This window comes from Haliotis rubra, unplaced genomic scaffold, assembly GCF_003918875.1.
Source record: "Haliotis rubra isolate DU_JTF1 unplaced genomic scaffold, ASM391887v1 Scf59, whole genome shotgun sequence".
NCBI classification, from domain to species: Eukaryota; Metazoa; Mollusca; class Gastropoda; order Lepetellida; family Haliotidae; genus Haliotis; species Haliotis rubra.
In genome coordinates, this window is record NW_025767290.1 from 1,381,542 (window position 1) to 1,403,135 (window position 21,594).

General features: G+C 40.0%; 1 protein-coding gene and 1 long non-coding RNA gene across 2 annotated transcripts in view; one reads left to right on the top strand and one right to left on the bottom strand.

The window, feature by feature from the left end:
- LOC124254993 overlaps positions 1 to 6,141 on the top strand; it is a 73,513-nt gene extending 67,372 nt beyond the window's left edge. Inside the window, exons 19-22 of the mRNA XM_046688835.1 lie at positions 1,152 to 1,325; positions 1,902 to 2,080; positions 2,552 to 2,729; positions 5,030 to 6,141. Coding sequence (XP_046544791.1) covers positions 1,152 to 1,325; positions 1,902 to 2,080; positions 2,552 to 2,729; positions 5,030 to 5,391 — 893 coding nt within the window. The 3' untranslated portion in view covers positions 5,392 to 6,141. The remainder of the gene's footprint in view (positions 1 to 1,151; positions 1,326 to 1,901; positions 2,081 to 2,551; positions 2,730 to 5,029) is intronic.
- Positions 1,122 to 21,371, bottom strand: LOC124254994. Its single transcript, XR_006892602.1, has 4 exons — positions 21,357 to 21,371; positions 4,328 to 4,367; positions 2,523 to 2,712; positions 1,122 to 1,273 (listed from the first exon to the last, which is right to left on the bottom strand). It is a non-coding gene; the product is annotated as an uncharacterized LOC124254994 (long non-coding RNA).
- Positions 21,372 to 21,594: the final 223 nt, after the last annotated feature.

The window sequence follows — 21,594 nt, forward strand, 5'->3', positions numbered from 1 at the left end:
TTGTTATGTGAATGCTTGTATTTTGTCAATTTATCTCAGATATTACTTGTGGGTGCTCAACCTTTCAAATCAACTGTTATTTCCAAGGATATTGAGGTAGCCAGCACTTACTTTAGTAGCAGACACCATACAAAGAAATATCAAAATCAACAAAATATTTTTATACTAAATACACTTATATTTTTCAGGTTGTAAGTAGTTTTAGATTTTAAACAAGTCAGGTGACTTGCCTCATACAGCTATACACATGTCAGGGTTCGAAATACCCCATATATTAGCTTGCCATGGCACGGTAAATATCGAAATAGCATGGTAAATATCGAAATGGCACGGATAAAAAATGTTCTCGGTGCCCTTATGGCATGCCTAAGACATAACACCCTATAGTCACTTAATAACCAAAGAAAACACTTATGCAAATGACAACCAAGTAAAAACGGTTCATGTAAAGAAATCTGGTTGTTTTTTCATTTAGATTGATGGGAGTACTGATAGTTATGTTATTGAAGAGGAAATTGTGTATGTTAGATATATTGAAAAAAGTGAACCTCTCACACAATTCTTAGCTATTAAAGGTGCTGGGAAAGCAAAACAAATGAAACATAAGAAAGCCGTGATAACAGAAAACTGGTTACATTTGTTGTTTTCTGACAATAAATTTCAAAAGATCATCATCCTTGCTACAGTCATTTATTCTAAAAACATCTGGGCACACCTGATTTCTGAAAGGCACACCTAAAATATTTACCTGGTGCCCTAAGGCACACTTAGAAAAACAAGAAGACAAAGTCATCAATATCCCCCGCAATGGCAAAACTTGTTGCCATGGAAATGCCAAAAAATATTTTATTCAGAATTCCAAAACTACCAAAAGGCACCAGTACACCACCAGACCAATCTGTGTGCCAAGTTTGGTGAAGAGATAGTGAACGGTTTTAGAGTTCTGCTCCGGAAAAGACAAATGTGCACGGACGCACGCACGCACAGAGTCCATTTTAATACCCCCCGCAAAACGCGTTGCGGGGGATAAAAAGTATTTCTATACCTGCATGTATATCATCAATAGTTCCACTGAAAACATGCTCATGTGGGTTACGGAGTCACTACAGAATTGAAGGTTCTGAAGTTTAGCTTGTTTATATATCCTGCAGGTTACAAACAGGCTCGGATTGACCAGATCAATGAGGACTTGAACCCAGCCCTGGCTCTGCTGACCGACTGGGTCCTGACCAGTGGGAATACCTCCCTCTCGGTCGACCTCATGATGGTGTTCCTGGAACAGATCAAACGAGATGACATTGTGGATGTTATCCAGAAGGCCAAGGGTATGTGTTTGGGCAGCATGATTTAGTCAGTACTGTCATCTGAGTGGTAGCATTCAAGAGGAATTCATGTGGACAATGCAGTCTCAAGCAACACCACACCAGGTTAGAATGAACCTTCAGTAACCCATGCTTGTCATAAGAGGCGACTAACTTATGACAAGCATGGGTTACTGAAGATCAATATTCTAACCTGTATCTTCATGGGTAGAGAGTGTGACTGATACTGATGACAGTATTGGGCTTTTGAAGCTGAACATGTGTGTTAGATATACTGAGGGGAACAAATATATAATACTTGTGTTCATCCAGGATAAAATTGGTCTTCAGCAACCCATACTTGTTATAAGAGATGTCATCAGATTGTCTGGTGCAGACTCAATTATTTACAGACTGCTGCCATATAGCAGGAATATTGCTGAGTGTGGCGTTAAGCAACGAACAAAAGTAGAAATGTTCCTTTTTTCTCGTACAGGTTTGTGTTGTACTATGGGTGAATACCTAAGTTTAGACACTGAGATGAACTGTTTGTTGCAAGAATCTGAAGGTGAACTACAGTGCCTCTGTATGTTGTACCAGAGAGTGACTCCGACATGCCTCAGATCTTCCTGAGCTACCAGTGGGACTCCCAGGACGATGTCCAGACTCTCCGAGCACGCCTGGAGAGGTCGGGCTTCACCTGCTGGATGGACATTGGTCAGATGGGAGGTGGAGATCAGCTCAACCTCAAGATAGACGAGGGCATTCGAAACTGTGTGGTGAGTTGTTATCAAGATATGAAAATAGTAACTGATATGCATATGATCTACGTCATTCTTCTGTAACTTTAAGTACAGAAAGCTCTGCATGTGATCCCTTGTTAAAGCAACATGAAGTGAATCTAGTGCAGGGGTGGAAATAACCCATTGCCCGACGTCCGAGTCCAGTGTTTTTTTCTGTTGGGCAAGCAAATTTGTATATCACACTGTACCGGTGTCCAGTTGACTTTCCAATGTTAATTATGTTGTTTATTTTAAAAAATCAACAAGAAAATGGCCGGTATAGTGGAAAAATTATCAGGGCAAGAAATTTTACATGTGCCACTGTTCCGGAGTACACTAGCAATGTTGATATAAGTGACTGGTTTATCTGGTCTAACCATCATATAGTTGGAATACTGCTCTGGTCTAGACAGACAAACAGGAAGCAATCATATTATACCCTATGTAATGTCACATGTCTCCCCACAGTTGTTCATTTCCTGCATCACGCCCAAGTATGTGGTGTCCCATCACTGCAACCGTGAACTGGCCTTGGCCGACATCTTGAAGAAGCCCATCATACCCGTCATGTTCGAGTCCGTCATGTGGCCGCCACCTGGGGGCATGTCCGTCATCCTCTCTCAGCTCGTCTACATCAACATGAAAGGTAATACAAATGTTTAGATTAAAGTTTACAGTGGAATCTGTCAAATCCGGACTACTTTCTTAGTCCCGGCAAAATTGTTCTTAATTTCTCATTAAAGCTAGATTTATGATCCAGACTCTCTCAATTATGGATTACGGACTAAAATAACAGTCCCGACAATCTACTCGCTATGAGAACAATGCTTTGTAATCCGGATGTAGCTCACTAAAATAACAGTCCATTGAATAAACATCTGTGTTACTTCTGTTCTCAAATGGTCAGTTAATTCTATAGGGGCGGTGGGGTAGCCTAGTGGTTAAAGTGTTCGCTTGTCATGCCGAAGACCTGGGTTCGATTCCCCAAATGGGTACAATGTGTGAAGCCCGTTTCTGGTGTCCCCTCCGTGATATTGCTGGAATGTTGCTAAAAGTGTCAGTCAGTTCCATAAACATAGTTATGTCAGATGGACCTGTGACAAAGTGAAACTTATTGATGAGCCAGATTCCACTGTAATTACGCAATGAGAGTTTTGTTCTTTTAGTTGCACATATACCATAATTCCTGATTAAATAGCAGTTGATGTAATAATTCCTCCAAATTTCAATAAAAAAAAATAACCAAATCATTGGTAGATCATGAGAAATATATTACTGTGTAAACTAAGCAGGAAATAGCAACATGCAGAGAGAGCTTAGCCTAGCAGAACAGGAAATACAATGGTAAATCATTGTATTTGATGCCCCATTACTTTGTCAGAAATATCTATGCAGAATGTATTTGTTTTCCAGTGGTGACAATAACTTTTATACCATTTTCAACAGTTGTCTACCTGACCAAGTCAGCAACTATACATAACTACCGTAGTGAGGGTGATTACACGGCTTACACGACGAGGGCATACTTATTTAATACACATGTCATGTATTAGGCAAGATGACGATTATCAAAATGAGTACAATTTTATTGTGTTTAATTAGAAATAATTGCCCTAGGGCAGTTATTCAGTTATGCTAATAAAACACATCCAAGAACAAGAGACATCACTTTCCCTAGTGGTTTAAGTACTTTTGTAGATCCGACAAGGGCAGGTAACTCCTAATAGTTCTCAATAACATTACCATATGTAGCGTATATTAACGTAGATAAGAAGATCTCTTAGATAAGTTAGGGGGGTCGACTTAACCCTTAAAATCAGTATCAAAATGGTATATTTCGTACATAAGCAGACCCCCAATATGGGGTCCTAAGACAACTGGCAGCTACCAATAATTATAACTTCGGTCCGCATTATTCACAGCAATTACTATCATATTGCATCTACTCACGCAGCTGACAGAGAATGGATACATATATATTTTGTTTTGCTAAATTTCATTTATTGTAGCTGGACGATCACATGTCAGCAAATTAGCATGCTTATTTCACCTCATTCCATGTTCTGAGGGTACACTTTTCACTCCAACCGCGATAGTACCAATTTCACATTATTCTCAACAATCATGAACTGATTACTGCCTCGCCATCCATGGACCACTAGTTTTTCAGTAACATCGTTGAAAACGTGTGTGAAATGGCATGCTTATTTCACCTCATTCCATGCGCGTACAACTTACGCTTACCATGTTCGTGAGGGTCCGTATAACTCGCTATGAGCAAAACCTGTAATTAAAATTACACAATGCTAGGATATATTTCTCTTGGTAAAATAATAGTTTTAGATATTATATTTTACTGATCACTGTGTCAGAATTCATCCTGTTATATTATTGGGTATGTTTTATCAAAATCACTGGTAGATCGCCGAGAAACATGTGCACACACGGTAATCTTAATCCCTGCATATAATACAATGCCTAGCAAAAAACAAATTACCTTCAATCTTATCTCATGATGTTTAATTGCAAATTTGACGTCTTCCCTGACCTGACAAAGTCGTTACAATGTCGTTTTCTTACTGGCCACCAGAAAATGTTTTTGACCAAAATGTCACGGTAGATAAGCCGACCCCCTTCTGCAGGCTGTCTTTTTGGGTGTTCAAAATTCGGCTTATCTATAGTAATATACGGTATTTGTCTTTACTGTGGACAACATACGGGTGGTACTATATTTAGGTAAATGACGCCAAAAACTTTTTAAATTTAAAAATTCATGACATTCTGAAACAATTAAGAAGAGGGTCATGATTGGCTTGATAGTTGGTATTTTTACTGAGTAAAATCGGGGTGTTGAAAAGTATTTAAAACATTTTATTAAATGATAATGCCTTTCTCTAACATTAAGCTCGGACAACTTGAGGCATAACCTCTCCCTATGTCTTGCAGGTGTCGGAGGTCACGGTGGCAGTGGGGTCCATGCCGACCTCCAGGACAAGCACAATGAGATCGTCAACCGGATCATCTTGTACACCATGCCTGCCATCCAGCCTTGCATCGACTCCGTCGTCACGGTTACCGACATCAGCAAACAACAGGAACTAGGCAACGAGAGTCTGTACGATACCAGTCTCAGTTCCCTGACAGAACCAGACATGCCCCTGCTCCAAGAGGTGTACCACAACCCCCCCAGCCCACATCGCAATCCAGTCATAGCACCACAGCCAGAACCTGCACAACAACCTCCAGCAGCCACGGGGAGTGTGGAGCAGGTTCATGTCACCAAATGTGCAGTGTGTGTCATATTGTAGCCCAGACAAACTGTCACAGCTTGAGAGGACTTCACTATACAGTGCTTCAAGTCGGCAAGTCATTCTGGCCTTGACAAAAGTTGATGAAACGGATATGACAGGGTTTTCTGTAAGTGTCCTAACCAATTCACAACCAAAGCAGACTATCAAAGCTGGAATGTGTGGCAAAAGACATTCTATGGTATCAACAAACTCAAAATACAATAGAGCAGGACTGGAAGTGTTTGTGAATAGGAATTACTGTCACATGGTATATGTATCAAACTGAGGACCAGGATTGCCAGTATTCATTCCAATTGCTTTCCCACCCTGAGACTGTACAGGAGAAGGAACCACAGGAAAGCAAGAATTTACGTTCCAGGGAGAATACATTGTATTCATGTAATCCCTGCCTCAATCTAATGTTTAGCCCAAAACCAATAGGTACCAGGATAGTGACCATGTACACTTTCCTATCTTGCTGTGTACAATGTCTGTGAATAGCACGTGAATTAAGAGGACTGTGTGTGAATGCATTGAGTGTAGAGATGGGAATACACGATAGACTTTGGCGCCATCAAGGTATTCAGCACTACTGGCATTGTTTGACAAGATGGTCAACATGTTGTGTCACGATATATCTTGGTACAAGTTTGTAGCTTTGAGATGTGTCGGAAGAACACATGAACCATGTCTTGTAATATAGAGAATCTCACCCAAGTGTTTACTGATATCAATTATATCAACACGAGGTGATAAAGTTACAAATATCTGAGGCTTGCCGAGGATATTTTTACCTTTATCAACGAGTGTTGATATCAGTAGACACGAGGGTGAGATTCTATTTATCATCAAAAATCATTACTTTGCAATGAAAAATGTACATCTCTCAACACTTCAGCGATGTCATAGCATTGTGACGTCATCAAGTTGATGACATCATAGCATTGTCAGGGCATTGTAGAAAATCTACTGTCAAAACGATATCTCCTAGGAGATATCATATGATCTTACACAAGCGATATCTCCTGTGGAACACAGTTTTGGATGATAAAATAGGATGTACTTCAACCCAAACGATTGAAACAACACTTATATGACTGTTTAAGGGCACCGTGTGATATGTATTAGGTGTCCTAACTTTTGTGATGATGTATATAGGATAAATTATGACGTGGGGGATCAGTAAGACAACAGTGGTGCTTAAAGTGGAGTGGTTGGCTACATTAAAAGATGATCAAGTCAACTATGATGAAAGAGCAGAAAAATAGTTTGCATGTACATCAGATGGTTCAGGTAACACATCTGCAGTTTTTGTTTGTTTTATAAACCGGTAATTGTATTCTTGTATGGAATGTGAAAAACAAGAGCCAGTTAAACTGTACAGCACTGCTGACGGAGGGAGATTTTCAACAGGTTGATATGCAGATGGATTGCTTGGCAATACATTCTACCCGGTAACCACTCCCTGCTTGGTGCTAAGTTGTAACCTTGTGACCTTGCAGTGTGGAAGTTGTTGTTTTCTCATCATGACTTACCAAGTTCTCCCGATAATATTTCTAGGTCTGTAGGCATCAATGCTTGTTGACCTAAAGAGGTAAATGAGACCCACATTCGGTCACAGGTGCAGAGTTGTCCCCCCTGGGCACTCCTGAATCCTGTCAACTTTGGTTTCAGTCTCGGTTTTCTCAAGTTTAGTTTCTGAGGTTTTCTGCTGTGTCCGTCCAAATTCAGTAGTGATCTGAATAACCCGTAAGCAGTACATTCTCGTGGTATGGAAGATGATTCTTGTTGCTAATATATTGTTGATTCACTGCATTTGTTACCATGGTTACACATAGCACTGTTAGAGAAAATAGTCCTAGGTCAATCATACACTTCATAAAACTATCACCAGTCAGCGAGTGAGTTGGGTTTCACATCAATCTTATTCCATTATTTAGTGAATGGATTTTACACATCATATACATAAAGGTTAGTAATGTCCATAATAATGAGGTTTCCGGTTTAACAGGGTCAGGACTAATAGCCTTTCACTGTGAACCAAGTTGCTTAGTGCTTTGACTACAAATATTTAAACAGCAGTACATGAGAATGTTTCTGAGGTTAACATACTTCTTCATGTCCCTGTTTCAACTCTGTATGGTCAAAAGCTTGGGGCTCTATTCATCAAAGCAGTCTTGGTGCTGAGATGATTGTTATTTCTATACCTTAACATAAGCTTAACACTAAGATTACTTTGTGGAAGAAGCCTCTTGTCTGTAGTGAGGAACTGCAGCTACAAGAAGTCAGAACATCCCTACACACTGTAGACACTGTAGATAATGTAGATACCTGGCTATGTCATATGGCAAGATGAACAGGATGGGCTGAAAGGTGCCACAGTGATGTCAGTTGTTCCAAAATGAATTCTGATTGCCAATATGTGTTTTCACACATACAGGCAGGGCCTCAACACTAAACATATTTTGACAAAATAAATATTCTAACTACTCTGTCCTTTGAACTAGTTTCAAAACATCTTAAGCATAATGTGTATATTCGTGACAGTGTGATCTAAAATGTTCATGAAACATTCATTAGTTTTGTTTCCTATCATATTGTTGTTTCATATCTTCATTTAATTCACGGCAAGCATTATACCGCAAGTCTGACACTCAGCATCTCACACACCAACAAGTCTTCACGCTCAGCATCTCACACACCAATAACAGTCTTCACACTCAGCATCTCACACACCCAATGACAGTCTTCACACCCAGCATCTCACACCAACAAGTCTTCACACTCAGCATCTCACACCAAGTCTTCACACTCAGCATCTCACACACTCAGCATCTCACACACCAACAAGTCTTCACACTCAGCATCTCACACACCAACAAGTCTTCACACTCAGCATCTCACACACCAACAAGTCTTCACGCTCAGCATCTCACACACCAACGACAGTCTTTACACTCAGCATCTCACACACCAACAATAGTCTTCACACGAACCATCCCACCTAGGTTCAGAATTTAACCCAATACTTTAGCTGTTTACAAGCCAAACTACTGCACCATTCCTTGTATTGTAGATGTGTATACATACAGTGACTTCATGAAGAATAATTTCTATGCATGAATGTGACAAAACAAAGGGCATAGGCTGTCTTCACCCTACACTGTAGAGATCACTTCAAATTTTCAACAACTTACATGATATAATATAAATGTGGTTAATGAGGTCACCTTTTCTCTAACATGCAAGTAGTTAAGTGTGTATGTGTGTACTTTAACATAGATACCCTAGACACATGGTTTGGATTCTGAACTAATATTTCTTTCTGTCATCTCCTTGAAACCAAACACCAGGCAGGGAAACAACAACTAACATGTGTTAACGAGGTTGACGCAGGATCTGTTTGGGTCTTGAACAAATGATTCGTTTAATTCTCTCAAATTCATTGTTCCATGCTGTTAGCAGCTGTTTTGACATGTGTGAAGACAGCTCATTTCTCAGCAGCATTGAGGATGGTAACAGTTATTTCATTGGGATTTTCACAGAAACTATATTCACTAAAGGAGAGCTTTATCCATCACGATCTTGTCTGAGGGTTCTATTTGCGGAACTGTGTAAAGTAGAGTTAGTAGACATAGGTAATTTTCGGAATGAGCGTATAATCTTGTTTGCTGTTACTATGAAACCTGCAATGTTTTTAGTCTGTCGATAGTTTTCAAAAGGAGGGTGTTAATAATTCATTATCAAGAATATGATATCACAATCTAAATTTATTTCAAGTATGCTTAAAACAACCATAGACCACGTCTGAGTTAATAATGGCAAAAGCAAATTAAACTTTTTTAACAGCATTTCCTTGTGTTTCACAGAACAAAGTGTCTTCTGGAATATTTTCCTCCGAAATAAAAATATAGTGATTTAGATGAGCTCTTAAAGGAAATTAGCTTCTTTTAGTACTCAGTTCAAGGTGAATCTTAAACAGTAAAGAAACATATCCTTAATTCAGTAACTTTCTTTAACAAGCATGAAAATATACCTAATGCCATCATTCCAGATACAGTATTTTATTATTGTAATAGAAAATTCAAGGATGTATCAATTTTGTTCATTCTATCAGTTGCTAAAGTTTAAGTGATCTCGGAGATTTTGCAGGAATTTGTCATCAAATGGGTGTTTTTGTAATCTGTGACACACAACATTCATTCATCAGTACAGGCTCAAAAGTTATGAAGATTTGTTTTCAGGGAAATAGTACTGTGTGATATCATGACAGTGATGTCTGAACATTCTTTCGTCTTTCAGTGGACTTGTACAGGACCTTACAAGATTCACACCAGCTAGATTCTTAAATGAGTATTAATACATTTCACAGAAATTGTATTCCTGTGGAAGCAAATGAATACATGAATGTTGAAATCCACTCATGGAAATCAGGATTTTGCCAATCTGTTGAGTTACATGAAATTGTCATTGTTTCCAACTCTCATGTTGTACATTCTTGTGTGTAATTTTGTGTACATAATTTGTATATTTAAATCTGACATGTACATATGTAGACAATATCAATAAAATATACATTTTCATTCCTTCTCTTTGTAATCATTGTCAGATGTTAAGTATTAAGGCGTCAGTATGTCCCTGGATGTGTATGTGATTGTATTCAGGAGAGGAGTTGAACCAGGATCTCCTTGACACTGTCCCTGCTGGGCTACCCAACAGCATGGGGTGTTGATCAGAGTTAAGGCAATGTGCTACAGTTGTCATAAAATAAAGACCTTTAAACTTAACGTTAAAAGGTTGTCAGGAAGTGAGGCAGTAGGTGAGTGGTTAAATCCAGGGCTCCGTATCGGCGTATGTACGGATACAAAATATGCACGATACGGTAGCAAATTATTTAGAAAACGTAGCAGGTAGGCGCCACAGCAATGGTGTATGGTCTTAGAATCATTTACAGACGTATTTATCTGAAAAAAATATTGGTTTATTGTTTCTTGACCTGTTTACACAAGACTATCAATGTTGTGGTGCGTATATGAAACGAAACACAAGGCTACTGATACTCCATTAAATTCCACTCAGTACTCTAAATGTACTCTTAAGGTTTTCCAGTACTCCAGCTTAAGTATGTTTTTAGTAACTTCACCAGTAACTCCTAACAATGGCTCTAAGACAGCCATGGGGACCAGAGCCTTCTCAGCCAACGCTCCTATTCTATGGAACTCTCTTCCTATCAACATTAGATCCTGCACTTCACTAGACTCTTTCAAGAAACAACTGAAAACCTTTCTATTTCCACTGAACCTTTCAAAGCGCCACTGAGTAGCATCGGTTGGACATTAGGCGCTCAAAAAGTGCATTACTATTATTATGTTTTCCAGATTAAAGATAGTATGCAGCAGAGAGGGTTCGGGTGATCCTGGCACAGTCAGGCTGGTAAGGCTCATCATCAGCTCAGGGCCCTCGCCCCCTCTACACGCAGCCCAGACAGCGAATGGGACTTCGCCCAGGAAACACTGCCTAGTCGAACCCACCAAGAAGTTTCCGGAGAATATGTAGACTCCCCAACACTGCAGCCTTCTGCATTACCCAGAGTGTCAGAAGGGCTGTGCTCCCAGGGGGGAGAACCCGGGCACTCTCCTGATCTGCGCCAAGAGATCAGGAGGTACCAAACCAAGGGCACTGAGAACAATGGGGAGCCTGACGACAGTGTACTTGGGATGCAAGCGAGAGATTTCAAAGGCGAGATCCACGTATACTGAACTGCAAAAGCAACGCAAGTTACTATGTTCAAAACATACGTTCCAAATGAAATCCTTTTAGGACAACAAAGTATACCATTATAGAACCAAGCATTCGAAGATGGTTTTGCCGTTGTTGCCGCTTATTCTTGACCATATCGCCCAAACGCAATCATTTTCATGTTTTTCGTGTTTTTTTGCATGAAGTTTTTGTGTTTCACACAAAATGCATGCATTTCACTCCAATTTGAAGCTTTCTAAGGCAGGTCATTCAAAAAACACCATAGAACACAAAATTGACTGTGACAACGCGGAGAAAACATGCCACGTCTAACTGAACAGCAACGAGGAATCGTCGTTGGAATGTTGCAGACCGGATCCACACCAACTGCAGTGGCCAGGCACTTCAGATGTCACGTGACAACAATCACAAGACTATCCGCAAGGTATCGTCAAACCGGGTAATGTTCGAGACCGACCACGTTCAGGACGTCCCAGGGTAACAACGCCAGCGCAAGATCGTCACATCCGGGTTACTCATCTGCGTAATCGACAGCAACGAACAACACAGACAGCTGCAACCATTCAAGTGCCACAACGCCACATCTCTGCAGACACTGTTCGCCGCCGCCTGAGGGCAGCAGGGATCAGATGTCGCCGTCCTTACGCCGGACCGATTCTGGACGCAACGCCACCACCAAAATCGTTTACAGTGGGGCGACAACACCAGCGTTGGCGACGTCAACAATGGCAACAAGTGTTGTTTTCTGATGAGTCCAGATTCAACTTGTCCCCGCCCGATGGCCGACACGTGTATGGAGACGGCGTAATGAACGTTACGCCAACTGTTGTGTTGTGGAAGCTGACCGCTGGGGAGGTGGGAGTCTCATGGTATGGGGTGGCTTCAGCTACCACCACAGAACACGTGTTTCGTGTTTCGTCAACGTGTGACTGCTGTAGTCTACAGAGACCAGGTCCTTCAACACCACGTTGTACCGCTATTCCAGGCCCAACCTCAGCTCCAGACGTTCCAGCAGGACAATGCTCGTCCTCACACTGCACGGGTCTCTATGGACTTCCTCAGAGGGAACAACATTTCTGTACTGCCCTGGCCCTCTCTGTCCCCGGATATGGCACCAATCGAGCATGTGTGGGATGAAATTGGTAGACGGACACAGACAGCTGCTCAACCTCAAAACCTTAGAGATTTGGAAGCCAGATTGGTCAGGGAATGGAATCAAATTCCCCAAGCCTTCTTTCAGACACTTGTTGACTCGATGAGACGTCGTTGTGCTGCCTGCATTGCAGCCAATGGTGGTCACACGCGCTACTGATTGACACACTGTTTCGTGACATTTTTGGTGTGTGAGGGTGGAGTGATAACATATGCTTTTACAGTAAACTTGAGTGTTGTTTTCACCAGAGATCACGACTCATTTCTTCAACAATCACTTGTCTGTTGTTTTTTCATAGTGTTAAGATTGTTTGTTCCAAAGATTCAGAAATATTGACATTTCTAAATCAACTTGCGTTTCTTTTGTGGTTCAGTATATTTTATCATGCTTTTCCTGAATCTTGCAAATCACATTGCTGTCAAAAGGGACAGAAAATTCAATGATATAAATAAATTCATTGGCTTTATCAAAAAGGACAAGATCAGGTTTGTTGGCAGGAATTCTTCTGAGGCTGTATATGGGCCTATTCCAGAGAAGTTTGAAAGCATCATTTTCCATGACGCCCTGAACATGTTCAGGTTCGTACCATGGATGGACCTCGGTGTCAAAGCAACAGACATGGCGGAGGCGGTAGTAAGCAACGAGCCATGCCATCATGTCGTTTAAGATGTTCAATGTGTGCCAAGGAAGGGCATCCACTGACAAGGTGTTGGACAGTCTCTGTAAATTCATTACATAGTCGACATTTCATATTGATATTTTGTTTAAGTATCACATTTTGGTGATTATGAGTGGGACGTGACTGGTCCTGAGCAGCAAAATCGAAGCCCTCAGTTTCACATTTAAGACCAGCCAACTTCATCCAGGCAAAGGAGTCGGTTGGATTGCTCTTCTGTTACACACACTGCATGTACACACGATGCAATGGCTTCTCAGAAAGCTTCTCCACAAATAACTGACTCTCGACAGACTTAGTGAAGGACTACATCTGGTTTACTCCCATCGCTGTACCGTCCAGCAGTACATCGCTATCAACAAAATCAACAACAAATTTCACATCTGTCCAACAACCTTGGCATGCTTAAAGATATTATAATTATCATTAACGAGAATATTTCAGTTTCCTCACCTGTTACTATCCAAAACTTGTATGGATCTTTTCCATGTACCTTTAGGAAAACAGCTCATGTACCAGGTGAAATGGTGGCAACATCCACACTATATTTCTCCAGATGATCTCAAATACCAGATCCGCCATGATGTGGAGAAGTAATGGAAACCTTTGAAAGGGTTGTGTATAGCCATTTTAGGTCAAGGAACAGTTATAAAACTGGTCATGAAGAGTTGGGTCTAATGTGGCTTTGAACAATATTCAGGTGTTGAGTTTAGTGCGGGTCTCGACCCGTGGTCAAATGACGAGCATGGTGTGGAGCTGACAGAAACATAATCAGCATGGACTGGGATTCGACCCAACTATCAACCCAAGGGATGCAACTCTGCACAGCAAACTGTGGTACCTTAGATAGTACTGGTCCACCAGTGCCCACAAAGATGCTAAGTATAGGATGCCCTTATGCCCAGCCCTTTGTGAAATGCTAAAGCCCTAAATGAGGCAAGTCTAGATTTCCTCAGGATCAGGTCTAGATTTCCTCAGGTTCTGACTCTCGCATCTACCTGGAGCTCCTTTTCAGTTTAAAAGGAATTGGTTTTTCTATCAAAATTATATATATTCAGAGACTGAACGTTAATCTAAGACTGGGGTCAATGTTTGCCTGCATAGAAACAACAGTAAGAGCAATAAGAGATTGTGTTGCCTTAGATGACTGATCCAGCTGTGTCCACAACCATGCCAAGTACAGGATGACATTGCCAGGAAGTAAACAAAGATGGCCTTGGAACGGATGTAAAGGAGGTAATTAGATTAGTCAGTATTTCAATACTGAGTCATGGAATATGGTCTGGTGTAACCTTGATCTGTATAAAAGTAAAAAATTAGGGAAGAGGGCCACAGACATTCTCCTAAACAGTATTCAGCACTCATTTCCGGTGTGACATCCTCATTACATTCAGGTTGGTGAAACGTGTTTCCACTACAACATAGAGATGAAAGTGCCTTGTCCCCACCTAACAATGAGGAACCTGATGCTGCTTCCGCTATAGACTCCCATACCTGCAGCTTCGTTAATAAGAATGTTGGGAGCACTTCTGGTTTTATGACATCACTTCCTGTTTATGAAAACACATGTTGACAACAAAACAGCCATAAATCAAAGGGTCCCATGCCTCCAGCTACATTAATCAGAACTTTAAAGAAGCATGCTTCTAACAATGTTAGAAAGTCGTTAGCACTTCCTGCTAAATATCATCACTTTGGTAACATGTGTATAATTATATATGAAAGACAACTAAAAACAGACTCATCAACCATAATGATTATATTACCACCAGCTACGTCCCATGTGAAGATGCACGTTAGAAGTAGTCTTCAGCAACCAGTAGCTTGTTATAGTGTTACGAGTTAAAGTGTAATAAAGGGGTATACCACAAATTCACTTGCACAATCAGGGGTGGAACTAACTTTAAAATTGATAGTGTACTCTGGTACAGTGGCCCATGTAAAGTCACTTGCCCTGATAATTTTTCCACTATACCGAGCGTTTTCTTGCTGATTTTTTAAATAAACAACATAATTAACATTGGAAAGTCAACTGGACACCGGTACAGTGTGATATACAAATTTGCTTGCCCGACAGAAAAAAACACTGGACTCGGACGTCGGGCAATGGGTTATTTCCACCCCTGACAATTAAATGGATTACACAACAGTCTGACCAATAAAGGAACACGTATTAATACTATCCTAATAGTAGGTTGGCACAATATACTGGTTTACAAGTGTAATGAATGTAGAGGGCATTTTCTTAACAATAATTATGGGCAGAGCAATATGGCATTAACAGCTTGTATGTTATAGTCACCTCATTTCCAAGTCTTTCCAAGTCTGTCGACATCATGATTTCATAGGTTGTGATTGTCCATATTTGGCATAGTCATGCATCCCCTATGTGGGTACACATCATGGAAAATAGACTGGCAAAAGTGAAGTCTACAAGCTACTTATCCACAAGACCAGAGTAGCGTCTGTAACAATCATTCGAGTTTTAAATGCTTTGTCTGTAAGCTGACCACCTCTAATTAGCTTACAAAAGCAACTCGCCTGAATCCATCAAATCCCAAGCTGTACTTCATATAACAATTCATTAGTTGAAGTGAATGTCCCTCACCTCAAGCTAAGTCTAACTGCACCAGAGTGTACATTATATTTTCAAACATGTGTCATCACCCACAACAACAGAAGGAAACTAACAAGATCGATGGCCAGTTGATGACGAGGATGTTGTGTACGATGTTTTGTACAATGTATTATGACAACAACAAATTGATGACGAGGATGTTGTGTACGATGTTTTGTACAATGTATTATGACAACAACAAATTGATGACGAGGATGTTGTGTACGATGTTTTCTACAATGTATTATGACAACAACAAATTGATGACGAGGATGTTGTGTACGATGTTTTGTACAATGTATTATGACAACAAATTGATGACGAGGATGTTGTGTACGATGTTTTGTACAATGTATTATGACAACAACAAATTGATGACGAGGATGTTGTGTCACGATGTTTTGTACAATGTATTATGACAACAACAAATTGATGACGAGGATGTTGTGTAACGATGTTTTGTACAATGTACCACGACAACAACAAATTGATGACGAGGATGTTGTGTACGATGTTTTGTACAATGTATTATGACAACATCAAATTGATGACGAGGATGTTGTGTATACGATGTTTTGTACAATGTATTATGACAACAACAAATTGATGACGAGGATGTTGTGTAAACGATGTTTTGTACAATGTATTATGACAACAACAAATTGATGACGAGGATGTTGTGTAACGATGTTTTGTACAATGTATTATGACAACAACAAATTGATGATCTGACGAGGTTGTGTATGATGTTTTGTACAATGTATTATGACAACAACAAATTGATGACGAGGATGTTGTGTACGATGTTTTGTACAATGTATTATGACAACAACAAATTGATGACGAGGATGTTGTGTATGATGTTTTGTACAATGTATTATGACAACAACAAATTGATGACGACGAGGTTGTGTATGATGTTTTGTACAATGTATTATGACAACAACAAATTGATGACGAGGATGTTGTGTACGATGTTTTGTACAATGTATTATGACAACAACAAATTGATGACGAGGATGTTGTGTATGATGTTTTGTACAATGTATTATGACAACAAATTGATGACGAGGATGTTGTGTACGATGTTTTGTACAATGTATTATGGCAACAACAAATTGATGACGAGGATGTTGTGTACGATGTTTTGTACAATGTATTATGGCAACAACAAATTGATGACGAGGATGTTGTGTACGATGTTTTGTACAATGTACTACGACAACAACAAATTGATGACGAGGATGTTGTGTACGATGTTTTGTACAATGTACTATAACAACAAATTGATGACGAGGATGTTGTGTACGATGTTTTGTACAATGTATTATGACAACAACAAATTGATGACGAGGATGTTGTGTACGATGTTTTGTACAATGTACTATAACAACAAATTGATGACGAGGATGTTGTGTACGATGTTTTGTACAATGTACTATAACAACAAATTGATGACGAGGATGTTGTGTACGATGTTTTTACAATGTACTATAACAACAAATTGATGACGAGGATGTTGTGTACGATGTTTTGTACAATGTACTATAACAACAAATTGATGACGAGGATGTTGTGTATTATGTTTTGTACAATGTACTATGACAACAACAAATTGATGACGAGGATGTTGTGTATGATGTTTTGTACAATGCATTATGACAACAACAAATTGATGACGAGGATGTTGTGTACGATGTTTTGTACAATGTATTATGACAACAAATTGATGATGAGGATGTTGTGTACAATGTTTTGTACAATGTACTATGACAACAACAAATTGATGACGAGGATGTTGTGTACGATGTTTTGTACAATGTATTATGAAAACACCAAATGTATTTTGGGAAATAAAAATACTTAATAAAAAAATATATAAAAGGAAAAAGATCGGTGGCCAGACCCACCTACTTGTCTGATGCATGTCCTCATATTCCAGTTGTTAGATTGATGCTACTGACATTCATGAGTGCAGTTGTTCAACTATTTACAGACAGCCATCATATGGCCAGAATATTGGTTCAATAGGGCCTCAAACAAACACTTTAGATACCTTACTAAGAAAGATTTCGTGCACTTCTGGTTTAAAATCCAATTACATGTTTGAACATCAGTTGAAAGAATTGTTGCTAACCTGTATAAACATGTCACACCAACAGGGCATGTCTACAGTACACATTGAGATGAAAGTGAGTGAGTTGGGTTTTACGCAGCTTGTAGCAATATTCCAGCAATATCACAGCAAGGGACACCAGCAATGTGTATCACACATTGTACCCATGTGGGGAATTGAACCCGGGCCTTTGTGACTGAGTGTGGCTCTTTCTACTAGTCTTCTTGACCTATGAGTTCTAGACCCAAGATACCATGTTGAAGCACACCATACAGACACCAAGGAAGAACTTTACCACAAGATTAAAATCATTTATCATTCACATGTATTCAGATAAATTGAGAACTACGAAGCACAAGACTCCATAAATGCTTGCTTAAATTTTTTTTACTGAAAATGGCAAACACTCGGGAGAAATTTCACTGTAACCTTCACCCCACATAAATGACATGAGGTCATTTGATTATTGGTCCACCTAAACTATCTGTAGGGCCATCTAAACCTGACTTCAGGTCCATCTAAACCTGACTTCAGGGCCATCTAAACCTGACTTCAGGGCCATCTAAACCTGACTTCAGATCCACCTAAACCTGACTTCAGGTCCATCTAAACCTGACTTCAGATCCACCTAAACCTGACTTCAGGGCCATCTAAACCTGACTTCAGGTCCATCTAAACCTGACTTCAGGGCCATCTAAACCTGACTTCAGGTCCATCTAAACCTGACTTCAGATCCACCTAAACCTGACTTCAGGACATCTAGACCTGACTTCAGATCCACCTCAACCTGACTTCAGATCCACCTAAACCTGACTTCAGATCAACCTAAACCTGACTTCAGGGCCATCTAAACCTGACTTCAGATCCACCTCAACCTGACTTCAGATCCATCTAAACCTGACTTCAGATCCACCTAAACCTGACTTCAGATCCACCTCAACCTGACTTCAGGCCATCTAAACCTGACTTCAGATCCACCTCAACCTGACTTCAGGCCATCTAAACCTGACTTCAGATCCACCTCAACCTGACTTCAGATCCACCTAAACCTGACTTCAGATCCACCTCAACCTGACTTCAGATCCACCTCAACCTGACTTCAGGCCATCTAAACCTGACTTCAGGCCATCTAAACCTGACTTCAGGGCCATCTAAACCTGACTTCAAGCCATCTAAACCTGACTTCAGGGCCATCTAAACCTGACTTCAGGGCCATCTAAACCTGACTTCAGGGCCATCTAAACCTGACTTCAGGGCCATCTAAACCGGACTTCAGGCCATCTAAACCTGACTTCAGGGCCATCTAAACCTGACTTCAGGGCCATCTGAAACTGACTTCAGGGACATCTGAAACTGACTTCAGGGACATCTGAACCTGACTTCAGGCCCACCTAAACCTGACTTCAGGCCCACCTAAACCTGACTTCAGGTCCATCTAAACCTGACTTCAGGCCATCTAAACCTGACTTCAGGGCCATCTAAACCTGACTTCAGGGCCATCAAAACCTGACTTCAGGGCCATCAAAACCTGACTTCAGGGCCATCTAGACCTGGCTTCAGAGCCATCTAGATCTGACTTCAGAGCCATCTAGACCTGACTTCAGGTCCATCTAAACCTGACTTCAGGTCCACCTAAACCTGACTTTAGGGTCACCTAAACCTGACTTCAGGTCCATCTAGACCTGGCTTCAGGTCCATCTAGACCTGGCTTCAGGTCCATCTAGACCTGGCTTCAGGTCCATCTTAACCTGACTTCAGGTCCACATATAGGTAAAGCTGACTTCAGGTCCATCTTAGCTGGGCTTTAGGTCCATCTAAATCTTACTTCAGGTCCATCCAAAGCTAACAGGTGATCCACTTAAAGTTTGGTATAGATTTGTTAAGCAACTTACAGACTAATAACAACCTAAATATGGAAGTAGCTGCAAGCTGCTGGTGCTACTAAAGTACTTTCGGAAATAGAAAAAAACTGTTATTTCACATTTACATCTACAATTTATGTAGATAACATGTGAAAGTGTGAAATATTTGTTAAACTAAGTTCAGCCTAACTATAGTCTCAGTGGTAGGGAGATAGGAAACGTAAAAATTGGATTTTACTCAGGAGAGATTAGTGCAGAAATGAGTAATGCAGGTTTTTTCTAAGCCCAAATCGACTTATTTGGAACAGACTATGACTTTATGGAAATTAGAGGACGATGATATTGTATTACAAAGGACACTTTTTAGATACCCATTTTGAAAGTAGACTTAGTTTCATTATAAACGATAGCTAACGTAAAAAAATAATAACTTTAATACTGACACTATTAAGGATGCAGCTACCATGGAGTCTCACTATCACTATAAAAAGAAACAGGTAGGAGGGGCCGTCTCAAAAGCAAAACAGGGACGGGTGTCGGAGACGGTGGTTTAGGGTCTGGCTGGGGTATAGAAAGATCAGCTAAGATAAGATGATCCTTCAAGGAAAGTAAACGGCATGTCATAACAATTTAAACCTAATATCCAGTCCTGTCGATATATTTTGAGACATTTAATACAATGACTGATTATGCTTTTCTACGGGTATCATACTCTTTTACATATCTGACATAAACGTAATGAAATACACGTAAGATGTTAATCAATAGATACCACATATTCAACACACAAGAAAAGGCATCAAATATCTTTGAGATGACCCCTTGTGCCTGTAGGCAGCACATGCATTTCATGCCAGGTGAGTCGATGGTCCGGCATCATACCTGGCTGAGCGACCTAATTGCCATGTACAGTCTGATCTATTGTTTTCAGCAGCTATTCGTATTTTTTTTCTAAGTTTTGCCCGATTTTACGAGTAAACATGCTTTTCTGGATATCCTATTACACATCCCACTGAACACCCAGCTAGGCCGATGTGGGTTATTTCGACATATGCTATTTGCAATTGTGTAAATTTTAGGGATACAGAAGAATAGCTTAAAAACAGTTTTTTTTCTATTTCCGACAGTACTTTAGAGAGACAACAATTTATGTACAAGTTGACAGCAAAGAGGACCTAGAGTATCTTGAAAATCTGTAGTTTTAGTTCTAGTGTAACTACAGCTACAAATAGAGGATTTATGCTAATGATGTAATAGAAGCACAAGTTATGCAAGAATTGTATATTTTTATTTCAACTTATCAATATCTCTTTCATAACACGTTTCCAAAGACTGGAGACACAATGCTAGACATTTTCTAAAAAGATTTCCATGTTATACATACATTATCATGTAAGTATGTTTCGGTATGGTAAATATCCTGAATTAAATTAGGAATAACATTTATTATGCCTTTCATGCCTGTAATCTTCTCAGCAAGCCTCAGTGGAACCAGCTGGTCACAGATAGAGTTAGAAGCCTCGACATACCTACTCGAATGCACTGAATAGCCAGCAGATTAGATCTGTCCAGATACACATGACTTTACGACATGAGAACACTAATAGACTCTGGCTACTGTGCAAGAACTTCCCCTGAAATTTAATGCTATATCTAAACTTGTCCAGATTGCATGTAGACCACTAGAATCGAGAGAATGTGCATGTGGTACAGTTGTCTATGACCTTGTGAACCATGTTTTCATATCATGTTCCAAGAACATGTCAGAGAGAGACGAACTGTATGAAAAAGTATTTGACCTGATGGATGTCAAATGCTTTGCTGACTTATGGTCAAAAGATGACGACTTCATCATCTCATTCTTCCTCGGTGGATTCCCAGACTGTACAGAAGAGATTCACTTTGATACCTGGTGCCAAATAATGTTAATTGTGGCTGATTTTGTCAGTAAATGCAATTTCCTGTTTCATTAACTTTCTGATGCATTCATATATTCACTTGTCTGTAAATATCATGTGATGTTTAAATGCTTGTAAT